This window comes from Metopolophium dirhodum, chromosome 9, assembly GCF_019925205.1.
Source record: "Metopolophium dirhodum isolate CAU chromosome 9, ASM1992520v1, whole genome shotgun sequence".
In the NCBI taxonomy this organism is placed as follows: Eukaryota; Metazoa; Arthropoda; class Insecta; order Hemiptera; family Aphididae; genus Metopolophium; species Metopolophium dirhodum.
This window is the reverse complement of record NC_083568.1, coordinates 24,490,131-24,517,088: the sequence shown is the minus strand read 5'-3', so window position 1 is coordinate 24,517,088 and position 26,958 is coordinate 24,490,131. Positions and strand designations below refer to the sequence as shown.

The window sequence follows — 26,958 nt, the reverse complement described above, 5'->3', positions numbered from 1 at the left end:
TAGGTATATATATATTATGCAGTGTTATGGCTTATAATGTTCAAAAATCGCTAATAATTTTCTACAGACATTCGTTTTGGTAGTTTGTAGTTTTAATCGCATTAATTTCTACTCGTGGTCTAAGAGGTTTAGTCTTATAAAAATAGTAAATCTGTTTTGTTTAGCCGTTGATAAAAAAATACAACATCAAAATTAGGTACTTGCCATTTTTTGTCCGTGATATTAAAAAAAAATATATTAGTCTTTCAATTATTCCAATATAATTTGAGCTCAAGGTTCATACTGTAGTCGAATAGTATAATTAATGTACAATTAAAGCAGAGTTTCCAAATATTGTCTTTTTTTCTAATATCTCGATAGAAAATACTAAATACGATCCAATTACAATCACACTTGCTTACGATTCATTCTTACTTTACTACATTTGTTGGTGTTTTCTCGAACATTGAAATAAATAAATGGACTTTTTAAAGCACTACCTATGCTATCTAAAAATTACATACGTACCTATTATCCAATAATAGTGTTTTCTGAAAAGAAAAAAAAACAAACACACATCATTGTATAACAGTTGTATTATATAACATTCCTCGCTTCCGATATCTTTAACTGCTACCTTTATCCTCATAATATTATTAGACTATTTATTATATTCTTCTACGTATGTTATAAATGTTACGTTCTATTACGTCTTATCGTATATTTTATCCAATTGTCATTATCATGATTCAGTTATATATTCAGTTCAGCAAATCTCCATTTAATTCATCAATAATACAATAACATTATTATAAACATTTACATAATATAGTGTTTAACTGAAATAAAACAGCAGTATTTCCGTTTACTGTCGATGACATAACATTTTCATTGGTCAATTTATAAATTTCTTTATTTCGGTGGTTTGATAATATGAATTAGGTAATATTACTTTATTAGTATATTTCAAATGTTTCCACAAATTGATATTAGAAACATGAACCATTTATTTTTACTTATATTAGTTAAGTTGAAAAGAAAATAGGATTTCTTGTTTTCATAAAATACTATTTTTATTACTAACAATAAAATATGTCCATTAAAACTATTAAACTCAACTGAGCTTGTTATACAAATATTGAAGATAACAGAATAACAATGCTTGTTTATAATTATTCTAAAATGTTTGTTTTTTTAATAGGTTCCTAAATCCTAATGTTATAATTAATTGTTTATACGCAAAAATACATTGTTCAATATTATGATATTAATACTGTGATTTTGAAAACGCATTTGGTTCTACTTATTTGATTTTGACTTATCACAATAAAACTATGTTATACTAATTTACATAGGTCCCAAATATTTATTTTAAAAGGCGAAGAGTAAGTATTGCCATAATGATTATGTTGCTTCTCAACGAACTTTTATTAATTTATCGAATATTTAGCAAACATTATTGATCGGGTCATTTATATTATCGTCTCAAGAGAAATATCATTGTTTACATTATTAAGAATCGTAGTATATGAAAATTTAGCTAGTGTTATCCACGGTTTCTTATTTTTCAATACGATATATACTTGCAATATTTCGAGAAATCCAATATGTACAAACTTACATATTATTATTATTATTTTGTATCGTATGTATTTTTATACTCAAATATTAAATACAATTTCTAAATGCCTTTACAAGAAAAACCGCCTTTAGAGTTCAAAGCCTTTACATACTTACATCTACAGTTGTTCTGAAAGTATATTTGTTCAAACGCTGGATGAAAAATAAACATAAAATTGCTTTTCAATTTTCACAGAATTTTATACGTTTGTCACGATTTATTATTAACTACGTAGTTCGATTTCTAACATAAATCGTATGACTATGTTTTGTACGTTTACCATATTTTATGAACGTGTATTTCGAAAACGTTGAATTTTATCAAAATACAATTTAGCACCGAATTATAATATATGTAATATGGTTGGCCACGTGCACTTCGGCTCATCTGTGTCTTATTCATGCTATTGATAGATATTCATTAGTTTGAACCAATAAATAACATCTTAAATTTTCGAGAAAAAAAACACGTACATTTTTAAGTGCTGTTCGTGTATAATATACCTATATTATATGTACATAATATGTGGCTGACGTTAAGGTCAACACGCCATAAATACTTCTGTATCGAATGGTCCTGCAAGTACGGCGTCTCCGATAAAACCGTAAAAGCGTTATGATTTCGACCAAGTTTTGAAATAAAGCTTTTGAAAAAAAAAATCTATTTAAACTATCGCTACTGGAGTGGAAACCACTTTTGGCGCACACTGGTCGATTCATCCCTTTGAATAGCCATTGTAATACGGGGAACGTGAAACACGGCAACCGGATATAGAACCGACCGTAGAAAAATATGATTTACGGCGCCTAGTTTTTTTTCCCCGCCCGCCCGCCTTTCCGTATTCGGTGACACGTTTTTGCAAACGATATTTTCTGCCCTCGAACGCGCAGCGTTTCCACCACCGTCAAAGGTTCGCCCCGTGTGGTTTCTCGGTAATTTCAATTTGTCCGTCGGACGCGATGTCACAGGGTGAAAGACACCTACAAACATTTTGGACAACTAACGCGCCGTGTCGTTGCGGTAAGTCAAAGGCTTGATACAACCCAAACGGTAGAAATTCGTTCATCAGCTCCAGACATGTATCGTATACCTATATAATATGTGCTTTTGTGTGTGTGTGTATATGCGAGCGAGCGGGCCATTTATGCGATTTTCTCTGGTACAAAATTATACGCAGCGACGACTGTAGTTGTAGTTATATGCTGCCGGCGTCTGATATAATAGTAATTTATTACACTATTTGAAACGTTTCACACGTCCCGTATAATATTACACGCTATTATGGCATTACGTTTTTTGTTGTTGTTGTTGTTGTTGTGTACATCCGTTTTTAACATCCGTAATTTTATTGAACATTTTACGGAAACGTAGGTAGGTAGGTAGGTTAAATTTTTTATATTTTACAAATGCAAAATTAATTATATTATATATTTTTATACATTTCACTTGATAAAATATTTTTAGATTTTGAGCGCAAGCAATATGAATATATGCGTTTTACAGTGCTGTTTATTTTTTTGTTTTGTATGTGTCTGAATACACGTCTCATAATTCTAGTAGAAACAATGCTTTAACTTTGTACTTTCGGGATGGATTATGGTAGTTAATTGTATCTGGTCGTTAGTACTACGGGGAGTCAAAAGTAAACATTTCAAGTGTTTAATCTGAAAAATAAAAAAAGAAAAAAGGGAAAAATGAGTATTTTTACAACACCAATTTTGTTTTTTTGGTGTAACTAAAGAGAAAACCGTATATACTTTAAATTTTCTCCAAATTTCTATATTAACATTTTCTATAAATACGTGATATAATTTTACTCTTTTTGAGCTACCTATTGGATATTATATATGTAGACATTTGACATTTTTAGTTTTATTCCTAGCATATAAATAAAATGTAATACAATAGGACCCCCTCATAGGTATTGCATACTGTAACCAACAAATCTAAAAAAATACAAAAATAATTATTTTTATAGACATTTTAATTTCAAAATTGTACAAAATTATAAATTTAAACGAAGAAAAACGATTTTAGTGATTTTGTTCTAATATTTGAAAATATTATTCATGGACAATAAATTAAAACTTTTAATTTATATAATTCTATCGTATTTTATACACACAATGACATTTTAAAATTCAATGTTTTCGGTAAAAATTAATTCAACTTGTCGTATTTCTAATAGTAAAATAAAATACTTTAGTATAAATATAAATATCTTATCATAATATATAGATAATTAGAATAATAGTAAAACAGACTATCAGACGGTCTTCACTCAGAATCTTTATTTGTATGCAATCATTTATAATTTTAATTTTAATTAAAATTAAACACATAATATATTACAATGACTTACTCAATAACGAGGTACACTACATCTACTGTATAGCTAAGCACTTACCTATTCCCCCCTTTTTTTATACTACCAACATTAATAATACATTTAACTAATTAACAAAAATATCCTAGTTATTTCAAATACTCTGAGACGTAAAATAATTTTAATGAAATGTTTCTAACACTGCATCGAAGTCAATTGTATTTAATTCTTCTTAAGTATTAATTTAAATACTTGTACACGTTCCAATTGATAAATTAAATTAAATTTAAAAAAAGCCAATTTTAAATTTAAGTGCTATAATAATATATTCTCCTATAATGTCCCTATATATTACTAAGCATACCGGGATGTTCAGGTGTTCTCAGAAATATTTAACGAGAGAGATAAAATATTAATGTCTACAAAGTAAGTCCGGGGAGTAAAGTCCTCCCACCAGTACTCTATGCATACTTACTATATTTATCATACATTTTAAGTACAATTTTTGTAGAAAAATTCAAACTACCTACATATTAAATACTTCTAGGAATTCTTTCAGTGATCAGTATTTTTTGCCAATTTAATACTCGATTATATCATCGTCTGAGTGCATGGTAATAAGCAAAATATGTTAGGTACTCTCAAAGTAAATATTTCGTATTTTATCAAACTCTGTTTGGTCCCATATTAATTTGCAATTTTAAAATAGATATCCACCAACAAAATTGTTTATGAATTTCACTGTTTATAGGAGTGATAATGATATTTTAATGATGTTTGTTAATTTCCAGGTTGAAACAAGTAATATTCATAAATAATAATACAATTATTATATTTAAATATATAATCTGTATATACATTTTTACTTTGCTTATTATAATAATTAAAACATAGTATCTTATTAAATATTGAAAACACGTTACCTTTTACAGTATACTAATTGTCATTAACTATGTAATTCTGTTTTATTATTTAAAAAACGATAGTAATTTTCATTGAACTTGAAAAATCATTACAATAAACGGTGCCCAATTCACCAATTTGCGCAGTATTTTGATATTTAAATGAAATTGCTTTTAAAATAAAATACAGATCAATTGGAAAACCGGTAGTATGTAATAATCTTGAAATAATACATTTTTTGTTGTTCGGTAAATCTGAAATTCAATTTCTGAAAATTGTCCTCGATAATTAAAATAAAAAAGTACCTATTTTTTGAATCCTGTAGTGATATAGGTAAATGTAAAATATCGGTCAAGTAAGACACTTCGAAACTGTTTTTAAATATCCGAATTAGATGTCAATATATTAAATTATACTTAGTTATTATTATATTTGTTTTGTTTTTTTTTCGTCAGTGAGAAATTCTCTTTTATTTCCTCTCTATATTTCGGATATTTTCTAATCTTTTACTGATACCCATATATATTTTATTTTTATATTACTATAAGGCGTTGATTGATGCTTATTGTATGTGATATAGTTGAACCGTGAACAGAACAAATACGTGAATAGATTTTTGTCGCTTTCAATATGACGGTGAATTGTGCAATCGGCTTTTCACTGTAAAGTTTTCTTCAGCAGACGATTCGTTTTTCGTTTGCACTGAAACATCTAAATTTTCAGGTTTACCACGTGTACATATATAGCATTGTCATCACTCGCAGGTTACTATGTAGGTACGTGGCATTCTATTGGGATGAAAAGTTTGAAGGCTGTTCGTACATAATATTATAAATATAGATGAAATATAATAAATATTTATAGTGGCCGCACGTTTGGTAAAAACGAATATTTTGCAGAACAAGTACCTTAGTGGTTAAATGTTATGAATTTATGATGAAACCTAAGATAATCGCTCTGTCGTAAATCGTTAGGTCGTAGAATATAATATTATCATGAACCCAAAAGTGGTACCTCTGCATCGAAAGACATTTTTAGAGCCCGAACTTTATTGCGTCTTTTTTTTAGGAAATGGAATTTATTGCAGACTCAGGTATAAATTTGTTTTATAACATTTACATTAAGAATAAAAATCATTTTAGTAAACATTTTTTATGAATTTTTATTTTTTAATAGGTACTATTTAATATATATGTTTGCATATTTTTTAAAAGTCACACAGTTAAATTTATATAAGACATTGAACGCTAACGGTTGGTAGAAATTTCTCACGTCATGAATTGGTCTACAGCAAATTCTTGTATTAAGCATAAAATAATAAATATTTATGTATATTATATTATTTGAATAGTGTTGTAATATCATACTTTTAGTTAAATTATTTGTCTGGTCAGCGGTGAAACTAAGCTGACTAAGCTGAGAAAATAATAGAAAATATTGTATATTTTTTTATTAGTTCTTAGATATTGTAGAAGTGTTATTTTGAAAATATTTAATACAAAAACTTGACCAATGAGGCAAATAAGCTTAGACAGGAAAATCTGAAAAAATATATTAAGACCGTTAACACCGATTAGGGGGGGGGGGGGTGACTGATGACACGTGGCTATGACAAATTGTATAAAAGTATTATAAATTGTACTTTGAACAGTTTTATTTATTTAGTGTCTACTGTCTATATACATCAACTGGAATTTGAATGTTTCTTTTTCGTCCATGATAGAATAAAACACTATACTATAGACCGTTTTTAATTAAAGTTATATCAACAGAGTTTCCTCGAGAATTGGAGGAGTTTGTAGCTTTAACCCATATTGGTGAGAAACCCATGTTATACTATTATAGGGTAGGTAGGTTCACACATGAATTTTATTTCGGTTCACGAAAAACGAACATTTATTTTCGTCCATGTATAGGGTTAGGTCATTGATTACATATTATAAAATAGCTAATATGATTGGATATATTTGGTTTATAGACTTAAATAATATTCGATTGATTCAAAGAAGGACGACGGTTTAGGTAATAGATTGGTATTTGTTTTTTTTTTGGGGGGGGAGGTGGCATACATGATATTAATTATATTAAAATCACACCACCACGCAATGTATTCGTTTATTTACACGTGAGAAAAAAAAAGTTACATATTAATTATTACTATCCGCCGCAGGTGGATCGCCCATGTCGGTTTTACTTATCCCCGGGCACAGCCGGTTAATACAGCTAGTGTATAATAAATTGAATGTATAGTGCGTGCGAGTATCAGCAATCAACGCAACGTTGCAGCTATCGAAAATCATGCCCAGACAAAGTCTATTGGTATCAATAGTTTTTGAAAATTCAGTATTTATTAGTATAACGCCATAATCCATCTGTTTTTTTCCACAAGTGCCTCATCGCTACCACCGCTTGTTGAAAGACAATAAATTTATTTTTAATTTGTAAACATGCCAAGGGTCAAGCGTTCGAAAGTTTCGATTGCAAACGCTAGTAATTAATATGTAAAAGGATTAGGTGAAAGTGATTTTTTTTTCTACTGATGGACAAATTGTTTTTGATAAAAAGTGTGAAATAAAAACAAATTACGAGCCTAGGTTAGGTAGTAGTCGGTAGGTAAATCGTTGTAATATAAAATATCATGTCACGTCGTTATATATACTGTATTATAGTAGTCGGAACCCAGCTGATTGCCGCGTATGAACAAATGTCGAGGGAGAATGATATTATTTCGATACGATAAATTCGTTTTTTGATAATATTATGGCTGCCGGAACATCGACATTATCGCATTGTAGTTATTGGGACGGGAAGTCGATGGGTTCGGTTTAATTTTTTACCGTCTCCGACTCGTTCGCTAAGAACGCGGCGATAAACCCTCTGCATAGAGTAAAGAACATGACCGATATAATATACTTCTCTATAATATTATGTTGTCCGCCCGACCAGCGCGCCACAAAAACAATAATAATACAACAATAACGTTGACTCGACACGACGAACGGTATTATTCTCATTATTATTGTTATTGTAATAATATTGTAAACTGTCGGCAAACGTCTGCGCCGCACTGTATAATCGCAGTCGATCGGACTGTGCCGCGATCGTTATTGCCGGGTTGGATATTAGTATTATTATTATTATTGTAAGTTGTTGTTGTAGGTTAGGTTAGGTTACGCGCGTGCGGTTCGTGTGAAATGGTCAATCGCGGGGATAGACTCGTTCGTGCGAGTAAACGGATTTTTCGCGGATCGGACGCGGACCGAAAGGCAAACAATCGACAAATCGCTTATCCCGCACGGGCGAGTGTATAGTAACCGTGTGGTTGTCGCCTGGAAAACGTACGGTAATCATACGATGCCCTTTGGTTTTCGTCGTGCCACTGTAAATAATAAGTTCACCGGACGACGTGACCTGACGGCATTCGAATCGAAGTGCGGTAGCTGCGTAGTAGTCGTATACATATAATATCGGTGCCACACGATATTATCAGTTGATGTGTTTTTATTTTTTCGTATATCGTGATTGGAAAACAATTCGGTATCGATGGTATCATTTCTGTGAAAGAAAATTATAAATTCTATACAGTAAAATATGTCACATAAAAGTCGCGCATTATTGTATCCTTATCAACCATGCTATGGGTAATTAATACGCACGTTTTTACAATATTTTTACCTATCATTGGTTTGTCCAATCACGGTCTGGTGGATACCCTTAGAATTTTTTCCCCTCCACGATGAATATCTACGATCCCTATTGTGTATGAAATATTTTTTATAATAAATTACCATTGCGGTTGTAAATTTATTGTAGTTGATAATATGTATTTATAAATACTCAAATATATAGGCAAATATTTACTAAAAATCCAAGGCAGTTATTTGTACAAAATACCAAAATTGTTATGCATATTATATAAACTATAAACTTCAATAAAAAAACCACCTAGAGAAGTAGGTAACTATCTGCCATAAAATCATTTTCAAGTTTACATAGTCATTGAGTAAGTCACTTTAATGGATATATCAAATTTGAATTCAATGATATAATAGCATAGCTTAAAAAAAACAATTCAAAGTAGTCAGCCACTATTTCTTAGGATAATATTTTTTAATTTATTAATATTTTAATAATTTATCTATTATGCATTTATGTATATGGTAGGTTAAATAAATGTTTTTCAAAAACATTGCATATTAGGTATATATATTGTTATTGATATTAGATAACTTAAATGTTAAAAGTCAATACAGAGTAGGTACAAACGTATTGTAGTATGCGTAATACGATGTGAATACATAATCGCCATATTATAATATAGGACAATGTGGCCTATGAGAAACCAACGGATCGAATACATTAAAACTCACTAAACTTTTGTACCTTTTTTTTTTTGATAAAAAGTGGTTTCACATAGCAAATTGAAGGATGTTTTCGATTTAAGCAGTCCGAGTGAGTAAATAAATTCAAAAATCGAATAAAAAAGTTCAAAAAAAACTTAGAGCCCTTTAGTATTCGGCCATGTTTCCCATTTTACCACAGTACATCGTTTACAGAAATTGCAAAAATTGCTATTTAAGCAGTACCGTAAAAACAAAAAAAAACTTGAAATGGCAATAACTTCGAAACTAAATTCTGACTCCGTCATCGTGTTTAGTATACCAACATGGCAACGTATATATAACACCAAAAAAAAGTTGGTCGTCCGGTAAAGTAACTGTTTCAATACCACATTCAAATATTATATAGCTGATTGTTAAAGGGTTGTTGAATCCATTATATTTTTTCCGAATAAGCAATAAAAACATTAAAATATATGCTCATTAACGACTAAAATATGCAAAAGCAAATTTTGTATTTATAGACCAAAATGTCTTGAGAATCAAATTTGCGTCTCAATTATTTCGAACATAGAATTAAATTCGGTAATATTATGCAAAATCATTGAATTTGCAACCCTGACTATTATTGTAAAATGGCATTTGAATTATTGCTGGAAAACTGACTGTTATCTATAATATAACAATATGTCAAATTTATTTACACCTAGTAATCAGCTCTATATGTTATAATTTTATAATATCAGCTGCAGTGTACTTTGTTAGTCTTAATTAAATGTTTTAATGAAGTATAAACAGTATTAGCTTCGACCATAAATGTATTTTTTTTATGTTTTGGTTTGAAATAATTAATTTTGTAAAGTAATCTTCATCACGTATGTTGCCCGAATATTGAGTTTCTTTGGAAAGAGTCACTGTTTCCAAAGTACATATTTTGTTATGTACATACGATAGGAGCGAGTTAAGAATGTTTATAATTGGTAACTTAATTATTTGTAAACAATTAATAATGTTTTTCACCATTTTTTTTAAATTTTCTAATGCAATGTAGATACAATGAAATTAAAAAATAACTTTTGCGTGCCGCGACCGCTAAGATATTACCATCATCTCTGTTACTCATTGATATTAAACCTGTAGATGCTGCATTGTATAAAAATATGTTAGTACAATTTAGCTGATACCGCTGTTAACCATTACACCGATGCATATATTTTCACACTTCTGTGTTACTTTATTTATCGTTCAGCAGCTTCTGTGCGAAGGTGAACCAACGTTTCTCTCCCCGTTATATTGGCCGAAATACGTATGTTCGGTAAAGATAATAATATAGGAATTCCGTATCCATATGTTTAATATCATTGCTGCCACATTATGATGTTGTAATGGGCGTATTTAATCCGGGGCACCACAAGTACGTTCAATTTTAGAGGGGGGAGGGGGACTGCGAAACTTTTATCATGACATTAAAAAAAAAAATGTATTTCATATTATTATTATTATAAGTACCTACCTATGCTATTTTTATAGATATTTGTCTTCTCCAAAAAAAATTGAGGAATCGAATTTTATGTACATTTTGTTAGGAATATCTTTTAATTTTTTTTATTGTTTATTTGCGTTTCTATTGCAATAAACAAGGCGTTAGGTAAATGGGAATCTCGGAAGTCAGTTGGAAAAAAAATAAGTTGTACCCACTACCCAGCCCAACAACATATCTATGTTAAAAATTAAAGGAACTATTTTGTTTTTTTTGTTATCAAATGAAGGCTTGAAAAGTTCATTTTAAAGTATACAATGTTATAATTGTTTAAAATAAATGTTTAAGTATATATTAAATCAATTATTATAATTTTTTTTTAACATGGAAATATTTTTGGGCTGTGTAATATGTTAGTTTTATCGGACTTTTTTCGTCACGGTACCCTTAGCAACTGATGAATCTATACTAATATAAAAAGCTGTAGAGTTTGTTTGTTTGTTTGTTTGTTTGTTTGAACGCGCTAATCTCAGAAACTACTGGTTCGAATTGAAAAATTATTTTTTTGTTGGATAGTCCATTCATCGAGGCAGGCTATAATATACATCACGCTACGACAAATTAATAGAATCCTGAGGAAGTGCTCAAACAGGGATTTCGACGGAAATGTTTGTTTATAAATGGTTGCTATTGGTTATAGGAGAAATAATTAATAGAAATAGTATTTATTTATTATTGGTTGCTATTGGTTAATCTGGCAGATCAGGTACAAGTTTGCATCAAATTGAATTTTCGCACATTGACTACCAATAGGTGGCTGAGTTGCACTTACTGCAGTGAGTTACACCCAAAAGGAGTTTTTAAGGGTTGTCATTTTTTACGGGCCACGAAGTGCGCAAGACCAGCTAGTAATATTATAATCACGTGACCATGGCAACCTCATGTACACTTGTTTGTATTTAATCAAATGTTTTAATTTAACATATTAGGTAGATACCACGAAGTAGATAATATTATAATATTCGAGTTAGGTACTTATTAATCATTAGAATTATTTTACTTGTGCTATAGTAGTAATAGGTAACACTTTTTTTCTGACCAAATTCGTGTTATCTATATCACGTCACAGTATCTAGGTGGCCCCTGTTTGACCAACATATAAATTACTACGTTACAATAGAAACCTCGCTAACACATTTCTTTAATCATAATACCAGGAACATACAATCTTTACCTAAGATCCAATGAATATCCAGGCATCAAACTATGGTTTTTTTTTTGTTTATTAGCTTCTCGTATCACTGTTTTTCAATAACTTATTAATGTCTGTGTTAAGTGTGGCCTCCGTCTCATATATTATACCTTATGGTCATCGAATTTCACGATACGCCAATGATTTCAATACCAATCTAATAATATTGACGCGTTTGTTCTCAGGAAGCGGGAAATGGCCGCGACGGCGGCTGCAGCGACGAAAACGGTGGCAGCGGCGGATACGGTTGTATTGAGTGTGCGTCGCTCGCGGCGAAAACGAGTGGGGCGTCAGCCACGGCCACTTCAGCGGCCGTCGTTATATTTTGTGGACGACTCGAACGACACCGAGCGGGCGGACCACCGACAGAGCCGGTTCGCCGTGGCGGTGATGCCGGCTACTGCCGATACGGTGGCGGCGTGGTGATGATCGCCCGCGGTGAACACCGCAAGACAGCCGCGGCCGGGAACGCCGGGTTGCGTCAGCACGTGTGCGCGGCCTTGCTCCTTGTCGCGCTGGCCGTGCTCTGTATGGCCGCCCCTACGACCGCAGCGGGTAACGAGGTGGACGGCGTTGGCGGCGACGAAGGGTCCACCGGCGCGCCAGACTTGTGCGGCACGCCGAAGGACCAGCCGCTGGTCGGCACCAAGGGCGTGATCACCACGCCGAATTTCCCCGGCCCGTTCACCGTGCCCATCAAGTGCGAGTGGGTGATCCAAGCGGACGCCGCGGCCATCGAGACCACGATCGAGGTGTACTTCACGCAGCTGTTCGTCACCGACGGGCTTACCATCACCGAGTACTCGCAATATCCCCCCGACTTTGGCTTCGTCACCGTGCGCGAGGTGTTCAATAAGTCGCACATCACGCAATACGGCCAGTCCATGGTGTCCACGTTACCGTACCTGGTCATCCGATTCCAGCTGGACCGGTTGCAGGGCAACCACATACGCGTGCACGACGACCTGATGGACGTGTACGGTTTCAACATCACGTACGAGATGAGGCCCGCCGGAAACGAACGAAGCGACGTGTGCAGTCTGTACCAGTGCTCGTACTCGGGAAACTGTCTGGGTAACGCCGACCTCACGTGAGTACCGCATCATTATACTGTTTATTTATAATTGTATTTATCGTTATGTAAAGGCCCGCGGTGGTACTCGAGTACGGTACACGAATTGTAATTCCCATAAGTAAGAGAGAAATGGAGAAATGGTTTCGGCAGAATGGAAAGTGGCCGCTGAGGGTTTTAGCGTGCGTTTCTGGTGGTTAATTGTTGCGACGGTTTGCAGAATAAAGCGCGCGCATTTGAAATATGTATTAGATATAGATAGGTACAATTACCTAATGCAAATTTATTAGAATGATGTTGTATACGAATTTTTTAACCCCTGTTTTTTTTTTTTAAGAAAAAGAAAAGGTTGACATCATCCCACTAGCGGCCACTTTTCATTCTCCTGACAATGGATAGGTATTATATTAACATGATACAATAGTAGGCCTACTTTATCTATACCTACTATATGCCATCGACGATAAATTATATATAAGTCATAGTTTATAATTATATTATGATATTCATAATGATAGGTATATATTGGTTAGCTACAAAAAATTTTAATATAGTAATCAATCTTCAAAATTCTGTTCTTAAAATCAGAACTCCTTTGTATTTTTAAAACATTTAAATGTTCCTAAAATATTGTTATGGCACTAGACTCGGGCAGAGAGGCATACTCTCATAGTTGTTGGAATTGATGTAAGTGATCATTGTCTATACAAATGTTTATATATTTTAATAATTTTCGCGTAATTTCTTAATTCAACTGAATACGAACATTAATTTAACTGAATATAGTGGAATTATGTTAACGGGTACTAGGTAGTTATAATTTTAAATATTATAACCATTGCTACTTATTGTAATCGTTTTAAAAATCTTCGAACATCTTTACTCAATATAAACAAAAACATAAATAATAATATTTAAAATTCAATCACCCCTCTCACGTACACCATTTTTATATGCAATTATTGGTTTAGAATTCATCATTATACTTATATGGCAAAAAACAGGACTTATTTCTCTCGTATCAATGGAAGTATATTTAACCGCGCCAATATATTATTATGATAGTTCGGCGTAGATATACCTATTACCAGGTTATAACCGTCACCGACTCACTGCATTCGCACAAAAATGATATATGTCGATGACGATAACATCATATTATGTAGTTTCGCCATATGGATTGCACATCGGACAGACGAGGGAGAGAATTTAAAATATCGTTATCGTACGTATGTCATAGCCCGTCAGTTATTGGTGGTAGGATCAAAAAAGTGTTAACAAATGGTCGGGTACGCACTTCACGGTGCCTGACCCTAGCAAACCTTTTAAAAACATCGTCGTCTATGTATAATAATATAATATGATATTAGATCATAATATATAGGTATATATAATATATTATCTATATGTGTATGACATACAGCGTGTAAAAAGTATTAAAATAGAATCGATGTCTACTGACACGTTCGTAACACCTTCGTTTCTCGTTAAAAGTTTGTTATGTGTAATATCGAAGACGAGCGCATGCGTAGCTGTACATTATTATTCCTGACAGTCATATTATTGTTATGTAATACTTTATTTTTTTTCTTAGCCAGTAGTTTTTTCTCACTTTTCACAGTTAAAGTAACTTTGTAGGTTGTTAATTAAATACAATCTATTAAACCATAATATTTGTCACCATTGTACAAATTCTGAAATCGATAAATTTTTATCTGGAGTTAAACGAGACTTGGTTTTATCAATGACCTTTTTTAGAGTACATATATTGACATATTAAATTTGTCATTCCATACCATAATTTACTGAGAATACCAATCAAGTTCATCTACATGCAGCGACCATATCCGTAATGAACACTGTTTCTATAAATTGGGTAAAAACACTAAAAAGTGGACTCTTTGGTGTGGTAGAGAGTTTCTATTTCTATTTCATTTTAATCTAACTCAGGTTGTTAATGTTGGAACGGCATTTGACGGTAATATTTTCAAATTAGTAGGTAGGTACTCACAATATAGCCGGTGGTTTTAAAATTTAATTAACTAACCTGGCTATTACTTTTCAAAAGTTCCACCTATAAATTAAAAAAAACTATGCCCATTAACGCCTATTTTCTTCATTTTTTGGCGTACTAAAAATATAAAATAGGTATAATAATAATAATGGCATAAACATCGAAATAATAAGAAATTTCTTTCTTCAAAATTATTTCATTATTTTTTTTTTTATGAACATTTAACAAGTTTAATATATTACAAAATTAGAGATTTATGTAGGTAGGAGAAATGACGATTATTAGTTTCGTACAGAAATCAAAACATGACTAGAAAAACCATATTATTTAATTGCTGTGATTTATTTACACACTTAAAATAAGTTTAAAACAATATTCGGTTTTTTTTTTGTTTGAATTAAAATTTAGAATGAAAATTGAATTGATTCATGTTTGAAAAAGAAATTATTTTTTCTCCTTTTGCAAACTTTTTGTTGACAAAGTGCACAATCTTTCTCCGAAACACCAAGTTGGTTGAGAATGTGTTTTTTTTCGGCCATAATTTATTGTTGTGACTTTTTTCTGCGAGAGGAGAGGTTCTATATATTATGATAGAGACCATGAAAAATAAATTATAATTAAATATAAACGTATACTTAGGTAATTGTAGCTATTAATAATGATTGCAACAATTCCAAGACTTTTTTTTAATAATTGAAAAAATATTTATATTGCATTTAACTCGCATTTAATTTAATTTTCAGTCTGTAACTTCGGTGTGTGCAATGTTTTTGGTTAGCTAAACGCTCTTGTCCTATGTATTCAGAAATTTAAAATCGCAACCCATCAATATAGGATCTCAGTGAATTGTTTGTTTTCTCTCTCTTGCTCATTCGTTACATAAACAAAACGGATTCTCTCAAACTCATTATTTTATTTTTTTTTGAGTAATCTTAGATTACAATTACACTTAAAAAAAATATAGGGAATAATATTTTTGAGGGTATGTTTGTCATAATCAAACATAATTTAAAATTGCAATTTTTTTTTTTTATACTGTTGATTTCAAAGTCAAATAACAATAAAATATAAAACTCATACATATGTTTAATGTTAAACCTTCAAAAATATTATCCTCTATATAGTTTTTGTAATAATAATAATAATAATTATTATAATTTTACTCATAAATCATAAAAAACGATTTTAGGTAAAATCGTTTTATCTATCTGAATGAGAAAACAATAAATTTGTGCTGAAATTGTATTAAGAACTAACCATAAGTAATTGCTGTGACATAGTAACTTGGCTGTGTGTGAAAAATTGTCACTTAAATAAAATACCAACTGTATCAAATGATATTATCCTTGTGACTTATTAATTTTTATTGCAAAACCGGGAATAACTGGAAACTTTGTTCTCAGAAAATTGAATGATATAAATATATAATAGTAGTACTGGGGCGTAATTAAGGTGACGATGAGGGGGGTAAATCCCCCCAGAGCCTTTATAATTTATATATAACACTCAGCACCATACTAGACAATTTAGTGTTTTGTGTGTAAAAAAATTTCTATTCCTCCAGGACCAATTTCTAATTACGCCACTGATATATATAATAAGTCACAGAACTCTTTTGGGCGGAAGTAATACTATCATAGTTCCCACCTCAGTTGTGCTAAAGAAAAAAAATTCACGCAACTCTTATCATAATTGAATTCACTTAACTAATACTTAATTGCAACAAAATGTATGATGAGTGTTAATTAAGATAACGGAATTTACTTTAAATGTTAACTTATGAGGTGGTAAACCACTTGTAAACGAAAAAAATGAAAACTCAACTCACAGGTTATTTTATCCTAAGTTGTTCTGATAAGCTTTTGATTCGCTTGCAGGCAAACGATTTACAACGTCATTATTGATCAAAGTACAACATTAGTTTTTAGGTGCTAAAACTACAGATTTCAATATTATGCGCTCTGAGAAAATGTTTTCCTCTGTGTTCCTATAAATGTCATCAATAATATTATTCTCATCCTCAACATGGAAACTCGTCTGGACTCTGGTTCCGCTTTTACACAAGTCGTATATGTAATGTTATGCGAAAAATTAACGTTAACCTACCACTCAGTATGTACCTACCACTGTTCGGGAATAATAACGGATAAGCTTTAATATATTCAATTATGAATCGAAAATAGACTCAATATTACGTATTACACCTTGATATTTTGAAAATTTAATCATATTTCGTTCAAAGCGAACAGGTAGCAAACCGTCTACGTAATTGAAAATTACAGCTAAACCAGTTGAATGGTTTCATTTTATCGGTGGATATTTAATTCACGATTAACTTTAATAACCAAAATACTATATCTTTACTTTCGTTTTCAACAATATTACAATATTACTTACCTTAATCGTTCTAAATCAAAATACAAAAGTATTCATATGATTCAATCCCGTAAATATTTCGTCCATTAAATTTATATCGCAATTTTATTGTTATTGGGCTATTCACGAAGTCTATAATTTAGAGCTGTGTCCATACATCATAAAAATATAACTCAACATTAATTTGTCATGCAGCGTACCTACGTAATGATCATTGTCGGACCAGCCGATCGATGAAAAAAAAATGTCATATTTTTTAAAATGATTAACATAATTTCGATATTGTATCGGAAATATTCGCCTCAGAGCTGGCGATATCGAACGATGCTATATAGCATACACGAATATGCATTATAGCTATAAATATTTTCAAAATAATATTCGTCGATTGCTTTTTAATAGGACGCTCAGAAATAGAAGAAAGCTCAACTCCCATAAAATAAATGTCGAGTTATTGGTGGAAAAAAAAATACCACTAGTTACACAAGGGCCTATTACACGATTCTGTAATATTGAGTAATTTCATATCCCCAATGTTTATCGTTGCAAAATCTATATACACTCTAAATTCATTAAGCCACAATCGTAACAATAACATTTTCTTAGAATTGCGTTTAATGTAGATTTAAATTTATCCATAAAAATATTATAATTTTTATTTACAATTATTATACGATGTAATGAACGATCAAAGAACGACCAACTGTCCCTTTATATGTCGCCCCGACCCAATATAGTTCAAAGGCGAGGAGTTTTCTAAAAGTTCTATTGAAAATAAATTGATGTCTGAATGTTCAATTAGTTACAGCTAAAATAATATGTAGGTACTTCGTTGTAATAATATTATGTACTTGCGAAGCTGAAGTGAAATTAATTGCTCTGCACTTGAAAATTCCGACATTTGTTGCTGTGACAGATTTGATGTGTTAAAGTAAACACAAAAGTCAAATAACGCACAAAAAAAAACGATTGAATTTTGTAGCACACATATTACAAATAATCGTTTGATTACATTGTGCAGGTTACCATTGAAACTTATATTCACTATTATTTTAACATAAATATGTTTTTGAGCTGGATACAAGATTTTTTTGTTTCTGAACGATGTTTTCGTAAGGTTTTTGTTGTCATGAACCATTGTTACTTATTGAATTAAACATATTTATGATTCATAGATTTTTCCTTATAGAGGAAAAATATCGAGTAGCGTGTTATGGTTTATGGGAAATCAGGCATTTTGATTTTAGTTTTTAAGTCTATATTATATTAAGCTACATTGCTTTTTTATGTACATTTGAATAACCAAAAAAGGTGGGTAAGTGGATGTCGCTTTACTGTATAGTTGGTTACAAGTCACTGTAATGGATGATGTTAAATTTGAATTCAATGATATAATATCATTCTATAAGAAAAACGATTCTGAGCGAAAATGGTCAGTCAGCTTATGATAGGCCATGTCAGACTAAGTATATTTTTGATGATATTAAGGTTAATATTAATTTATATATAACCTATTTGACTTTAATTTGACTATCTTGTAGACATTTTTTTTTTGATAAAGGTAGACAAACTTATGAGGAATCTTGTATTACATTTTCAAATCTTTGATTTAAAAAGAACATTTTTTATGAATTTTTAACTCAAAATAATTTGCAAATTTCATCATTTTTTCGTATTTTGTCAATATTTGAACTTTAGATGCTTTTTTTGATAAAGGTAGACAAACTTATGAGGAATCTTGTATTACATTTTCAAATCTTAGATTTAAAAAGAACATTTTTTATGAATTTTTAACTCAAAATAATTTGCAAATGTCGTCATTTTTTCGTATTTTGTCAATATTTGAACTTTAGATGCTTATAAAAAAAAATTGTGACTATGGATTTTTAATTTTTTTCATTTGCCCTTGAAACAATAACCTAGGAGCCTTTTATTAAATTTTCAAGCTTTTTTAACCAACAAATAAAATTTTATTGATATTTATAGAAAAAAAAAACTAAAAAAAATGGAAACTGAAAATGTCCGTAAACAGTTCAAAAAGAGTCAAAATATTTGAAAAATGTTATGGTGTATAGAAAATGCTAATATAAACATTCAGTCAAATTTTCATGTACCTATGGCAATTTGTGTTCGAGTTGCACCAAAAACGAAAATAGATTTTCTCGAAAACAGATTTTGCTTAAAAATTCCCGTTTTTCTTTAGTTTTTCACGGCGCTTTTAAAAACTACTGGGAAATTTTTACTTTGGCACAAAGTACCAACTAGATTCACTTTCCTATCAGAAAAGTTACTGTTGAAGAAGATCCAAGCATTTTTACCGTCCTAAAAAGTGATGTCAGACACACAAAAAAAAACACACATCATTGTAAAATCAATATATTCATCGCTTCGCTCAGATTCTAAAATAATTAAGTAGGTATTGTTTTCAATAATTATTAAATACATTGGTTATACCTATTACTGATTTTAATATTTCGTATTACCACACTTCAAACGGGATTTTATTTGTTTTTTGTATTTTACTGGACAGATGGCGTCATTGCTGTATTTCTATTTTCGTATTTTACTTGCGTTAGCGGAAACATAATAATTTGTTGTGTAACTTTTTTATTTGATTGTGCAATTGAATTTGACAATACCTTTTAAATTATATTTCTATTTTTCTCCTACTATGTATAGAGGCAAAGTATAATTATTGGTACAATAATATAAATGCTCGCTTGCGTATTAATAAATTCCACGAAAAAAAAATTACCCAACGATATAAATTGCGAATAATGTATTTCACGAAGCAGTTGTAATTCTGTGAATACTATAGTTCAAAACATAATATTTGCTGTTAATTTCTATTGTTGTGTCTATTGTACGAGTAAAATTCTACAAATACTTGTATTCAAACAATAGTCATTAGGCAACTATGCGTGTTATTAGGAATAACTATTAATTATTATTTATTTACCCAATGCATTCACATATTAATGTCCAAAATTTTGTTACATAGAAAGGCGAAAACAATTTTGTTGTCCATACATTTTTCTAGCAGGTAATTATAATATATAGGCGCCTACTTAATATTACTACCGAGTATACCGACCACCAGCTATATTCGAATACCTACGTAACCAACATTCGTTTTGTTGTTCCATGATGCTGGTGAGCACTGATATATTATATTTTATGTTTCATTAATATATCATATCAGAATAATGTTCTAATTTTATACGTACATGTTACATGCCGATATTATTATACACGTTCGATGTGTAAAAATGTTGGGAATACTCTCTGCGAATAAGAGACATGAGGGATGAACATCATTGATGTTTATCTAAATGCGGAATAGCAATTTCAGAAACTGATTCGTTGTTCGCTGGTACCGAACGCCGCAGGTACTGTAATTGGACAGCGCTTGGGTACGACCTCTCTCGACTAGCTCCTTTTGACGGTTAACCAGCTGAATCAACAGTCGTCCGGCTATCTGAGGGCGATCTGTTGTACATAAACGACCCGTCTACACTTCAAAGTCTCGAAATATACGCGCGCGAACCGATGCGAATTCAATGGTTTTTTTTTTCTTTTTTTTTTTGCTTCCGTGCGGTGACGTTGTGCAGATGAGGAGAAAAGTTAAAACTAAGATCGTGTATAGGAATATGCCGTGAAACGTTTATGTGCACGGGAGAATGGACTGAGATGGACTCACCATTGTTTTCACATATTTTTCCCCCTTTTCTCCTTTTTCAATGAAAATCATCAAACGTATTAGGTGTTTAAACTTTTGCTATTATCCATGACTCGTTTGTATATCATCCTACTGTCAGACAACACCGCACGGGCAAGGTTGATAGTATGAAAGTGAAAATTGTGTGCCAGAGGATTATGCAGCGGTGGCGATGCAAAGGGAAGTCCGGGTTTACATGACAATAGAACTGAAAAGAGGGTGCAAACAACAAACATCTAGTATATGAATCTGACACTTGTGAAATGTCGTTTTGTGTGTTCGTATTGCTTTTTTTTCTCTCTCGTTCCCAGAAAAGTTATACGTGACAAAATACTGTCAAGGTTTATTGCTAAAAATTTTGAACCTCAGGTTATGGTTCATTGTTGAAATTTGACCCAGTAACTCATTCAATTAAATAAATCGGAAGGCCTTCCTATTGTTTATATGTTTTAGCTATATCATGTATTGTTTTTGTATCCAATATAATAATAATAATTATATAATAGAAGTTCAAAGGGTGGTGCATTATTTTATAGAAATCAAGATTTCAAAAGGTCTATAGTTATATTATTGTATAAATTAATGCAAGCTGCCTGGTACTTGATTGAGTAGTTGCTTTAATGTAAACAAATACTTAATTAAAAATAAATTACATTTACATGGCTAAAAATTCGTAAATAGTATTGAATGAAATATAGTTCCGATGATCATAATATTATACGATATTATAAATCTAAATAATAATGTTCCTCGAATATTTCAATTCCCAGATTAATAAAATTGTTCCAAGTCCTATAGTATATTCCAATGAACATTATTCTAAGTGCTAAATAATGAATTATTGTGACGACTGAATCCGAGAGCTCCACAAGGAACTCCCCTATATTGTATGCTAGACCCTTTCGATAGGATCACGTGCGCCTGACAGGTCGTCGCCAATGGCTTATGTTAAAATTATGGCTTATAATATTAAAGTAGCTAGTAATTAGCTCAGCATTATAATATGTGGTACTGTAAACCTTACATTACTACGGTTATTTTTGTGATTAGAATACAATAATTGTAATGTTACAATATTGTGGCTGATCGAATCTATCGTATAATAATATTATTTACATTACATTGCTGTGTATAACGATAAATTTTCTAGTAATATTATGGTTGATGAATAAAGTCCGTTACAATTTAACAAACACATTCCAAAAGTCAATGAAATGTATATTGCTTATGCGTGATGGTTTCTAAATCAAATATTATTATAATACTTAAAATATGCCTATTATAAAACAATCATTTTAAATAACAACATGAAACATAGATTTGCTCTATGTTGAGTGTTTTATTGTGAAGGAAACAGTTTAAGAACAGTAAAATGTTTCAATCTTCAAAATTATGATTTCGTGACGTGGAGTTAATTTGTCTGTTTATCAATTAAGAAAGTTAACAATAATTATTACATAGTAGGTATATTATAATTAATGTATAACTAGATATAAGGATATTATCCACGTTATCTAATTTGGTTTTATTTAAATAAGAAAGCGATTGCATTGTATTTAGTCGAATCAATATATTTTATTAATTTATTGTTATAATATACCTATTATATTTATTATATTTGAATATTATTTTGTTGTTATTTACTGTGGTTTTATATTATCTTCATAATGTTGTTTGTATTTGCGGTACGAGTATCAGTAAGTTGTATTTTATGAATTATGTTTTTGAAAATATTAATATCGTTCAGTTTCAATTGTTTTTATGTCAACGACTCAAATATACAATATTATGATTTAATAATTGGACGTTAAATTAAAAAATAATATTAATTTTATTCATGTATGATAAATTGATATACACAAATATATAGGTATATACATAACAATATACACGTATAATTATAAAACTAAATATTTTTATACAATACTCTTCATATTATCTATTTATAAATAAGATTGTGATATATAATATAAACTAGTTATTTTTTTAAAAATATAAGTATAGTTTATTGGTTATAGATATTATTAATAAATCAATAATAAATTCAAAATAATTCATATTTCTTATGTAGTTTTTACCAAAAAAGATTACCTATATATTATTCAATTTATAAATAAATAACAACTTTAACTATCAACTGAATGTTAAGAATAAGTTCCAAAACACAATTTCTAAACACATTCATCAACATAAGCGATATATTACCCCACATTTAAAAATTTATTTTCAAACACCAGAGACTATATTTTGATTCTACCTCAGTCTTGAAAAAAACATTGAGTTATAACTTTAGAAAATATGTAATAAAATAAGTAACACAAACACTGTTTAATATATTGAGAAATGGTATTAAAATGTATTTATTGACATCAGGACTAATTTAGAAAAAAATAGAATACAAATTGAAATTAATGGGTACTTAATCGACTTATTGACATAACTTATTAGTAGGATGCACTACTTTTACCAGTTTAGGGTTACTTGGAATGGTTTTACAATTAATTGTAGTAATTGGTCACGGAATACATTGTCAAGGAATATCCGACCACAACCACCGACTTGACGTCATGACGGAAAAACAACAATACAATAATAATTGATTATGGCATTTATTACTTATATTATACTATATTATACATAATATTATACTTACTTGAACAGCAATTATTCAATACGAATACATAAAAATAGTTCTTCTTAAATATGATGAATGTTATTCAAATTTAATTTTAAAACGAATTGGGATTTATTATAAAAATAATAAAATAAATATTATATATTATATAAGTTTTTTTAATTGATATATGAATTATATAAGTCTTTGCTGAGTTAAATATTTTTTTTTATAAAATAAAAATATGTATAGTATATTATATATATGTATATATATATTTTAATTATAATATAGTTTTAAAGCTAATTAACATTTTAAATACCCTCAGCTAGATTAGAGGTTAGTGGTGGTTCAAACAAGATAAAATATAAACTGATTATTTTTTTTTTACTTGTTTTTAAATTTGTTTTAATAAAAATAAACGATTATTTGATATAAAATAAAATACTTTCTTTTTTTATAAAACACTTACAGAATAACTTTTATAAATAAACATAATAAAGTGTATTATACTAAAAAAATTTAATTATTTCTATACATGCATAACCTATTATTAAAATTATTAAAAATAAAATATTACCTACTTTGAGCATCAGTAAATAGTGATAAAAGCCAACATAAAGGTAATTTAAAGAGTCAAACACACGTTCAATTTTGACAGTATAATCAAAATTATTATGTTTGTCAACGTGTATCACATGTTAAATGATTTCACAAAAAAAAATATTAAATACAAATTGGGTCATATGTACCTAAAATTATGTCCATGATTATCATGAACAAGTTTACTATGACATATTAGTTTATTATTGTTGACTATAATATGCTTTGCTTTCTGTGATGTAATAATTTGCAAACATATTCAAAATAGAGCAACCTCATTGCTAGGCTTAATAAATCAGAGCTGTGATCATTTTGATAATCCACTAGCCAATAAAACAGTCTACTGCGCCTTTGTTTGATCAGTTATAGATTATATGGATTATATTTTGTGTTATAATTTGGTCTCCTTTCCTTCTAGTCCACTTCAGTATCTTGAGGCGATTCAAAGTCGCTTTTTAAGACTTATAAGTAAGAAATGGAATATTCAACGTCCACCTCACACATCATATACATATTAATTATTATGTTTCAAACTTATCACTTTACAAGTCAGAAGGATAAATACGGATATAATATGTTTTATGTACAAGTGAATGGCTAAATTTACTTTATTCAGATCTGTTATCGATATTAACATTTTTAGTTCCTGCCCATAAGACTAGACAGGTCAACATTTTTTATGTGCTATTCCAGTGGACATTATATTATGGTGAAAATTCTCCTTTAATAATTAGAACCATGCAACATGTTAATAATTTTAATAATGATATTTGTATATGTCCAAATGCCTCAGGCAGATAACTAAAGCCCCTTTTTATGTTACAAATGATACCCTCTACAGGGACCTCCTCATTCCGACAGTAAAAAACGTCACCAAAACCCTATATAAACGTTTCCACCTTAAACTTTCAAATCACCGAAACCCTCTCATCCAAAACCTATCTTCCCTAACAATCCCGGGCGACCCTGGCCGATGTTTAAAGCGTAGCTGGTGCCGTGACCTACTAGTCGACTAGTCCACCATCCTGTTATGAAGTGCTATTAATGAATAGCTTCTTTTTCAAGCCAACCATGACCAATGCCCTATAATTGTACTACCCCTCCATTGTGCTTATTGTAATTATATTTTTATACAGATTGTACAAATAAAAAACAAATATGACAAAAAAAAAAAATTTTATATGTAACTTTTTTGTTTCTTTTAGTCTATATCTTAGTCATTTAATCACTCAGATCTATATTTATACCTCTCATAATATCGTAAACTGTATATTGTATTTTATGTTTCCACATAACTATAGTAATTGGGCTCGCCCGTTTAATCACAATAAATAAACAAATACGGTATATTTCTCGCTTAAGCTAGTATATGTATGGTTTCTAAATTTCTTAATATATTTGGGTTTAGGCAGTGAATTTTTGGTAAACTTTATTTATCCACATTTAGACGTTTCTATGACATTCAACATGAATGGTTTATTAATTATTTAATTATTCTCTTTCCCCTAAAATATTCAGCGTTGATGATTATCGGTCTATTTGTCTTTTTAAGGCTATAAAGCGCAGAAAGAGTTTGATAAATGTTTCCGATAAATAAATATAACTTTATATTTAAATTTTTTTAGAGATGATATATGAGTGTTATTACACCAGAAGTAATTTTAACCTAACGATTCTTGTTAGCAGTAGGTATCCTCTGACTATATACGTAGTAAGAAATCTTAGCTTCATCGGAAAAAAATCAGAACACAACGTGGATTAAATTACTGAATAAATGGTATTTATGAAAACATCGAAAATAAAATGTATGTACGCTGTTTAAGACCTGACATTTTTTTTAATGTTTTACCAAATAAAGTAATAAACTGCCTGCGTCCGCTCAAGTAGGATCTTATCTAGGTTGAGAGTAGCTCACCAACCCTCAAATCAAACGACTCGTATACATAAGAAATAAAATTAACGGCCCTAGTAACCATTGGGAAAGAACACACATGTTAATTAAAATGGAAGACTATGTGATACAGTGACATCAGCTAGATTTCCTGATTTTAAAATCCATGTACAGTTGTTGTGTTTTAAAATGGAAAAGATGTAGATCCACTTGACAAATTACTTATTAAAAATCACCGAGCCCAGTGAGCTGAGCTAGTCTCATATTCATCAGAAATGTTGTGACCTCCTTGGAAATTGTGGACAAAAGCCTAAAATAATTGGAGTTTAATGCTCTACTGCTCTTGCATAGTTCACACGTGTGTAATTTATATACAGATGTTTTGAATGTAGATGATTTCAAACGCACTTGTCGTAAACCAATAAATCATAAGCTACGTGAGCCGGCAAACGATAAATATGAATATCATATTAGATATATTATAAACGGGTATAATAGCCAAAAAATACGTTTCTAATGTTTAACAAAAACATAATAATATATACACCCACACCCATTACAGTTGTCGTATAATAATAATATGTAGGTTGTACAATTTTTATGATTAATTAGTCGTTTCGCGCGCACAGTAAATTTTGCGCGTGTACTATATATGCGATCACAATATAATATAATATCGCCAATTATACGTGAATTCCGGCAAGAAATACACCTCCTCCCGCAGCATATAATAATATAGTGTATCGAGATGGCTCGAGTCCAAATGTGA

The 26,958-nt window shown here is 30.5% G+C and overlaps 1 protein-coding gene across 2 annotated transcripts in view; it reads left to right on the top strand.

Moving 5' to 3' along the window:
- LOC132952870 (uncharacterized) overlaps window positions 1–26,958 on the top strand; it is a 237,206-nt gene that overhangs the window by 62,392 nt on the left and 147,856 nt on the right. For both annotated transcript variants that reach the window (XM_061025345.1, XM_061025346.1), the window contains exon 3: window positions 12,087–12,991. In XM_061025345.1, coding sequence (XP_060881328.1) covers window positions 12,327–12,991 — 665 coding nt within the window. In that variant the 5' untranslated portion in view covers window positions 12,087–12,326. The remainder of the gene's footprint in view (window positions 1–12,086; window positions 12,992–26,958) is intronic.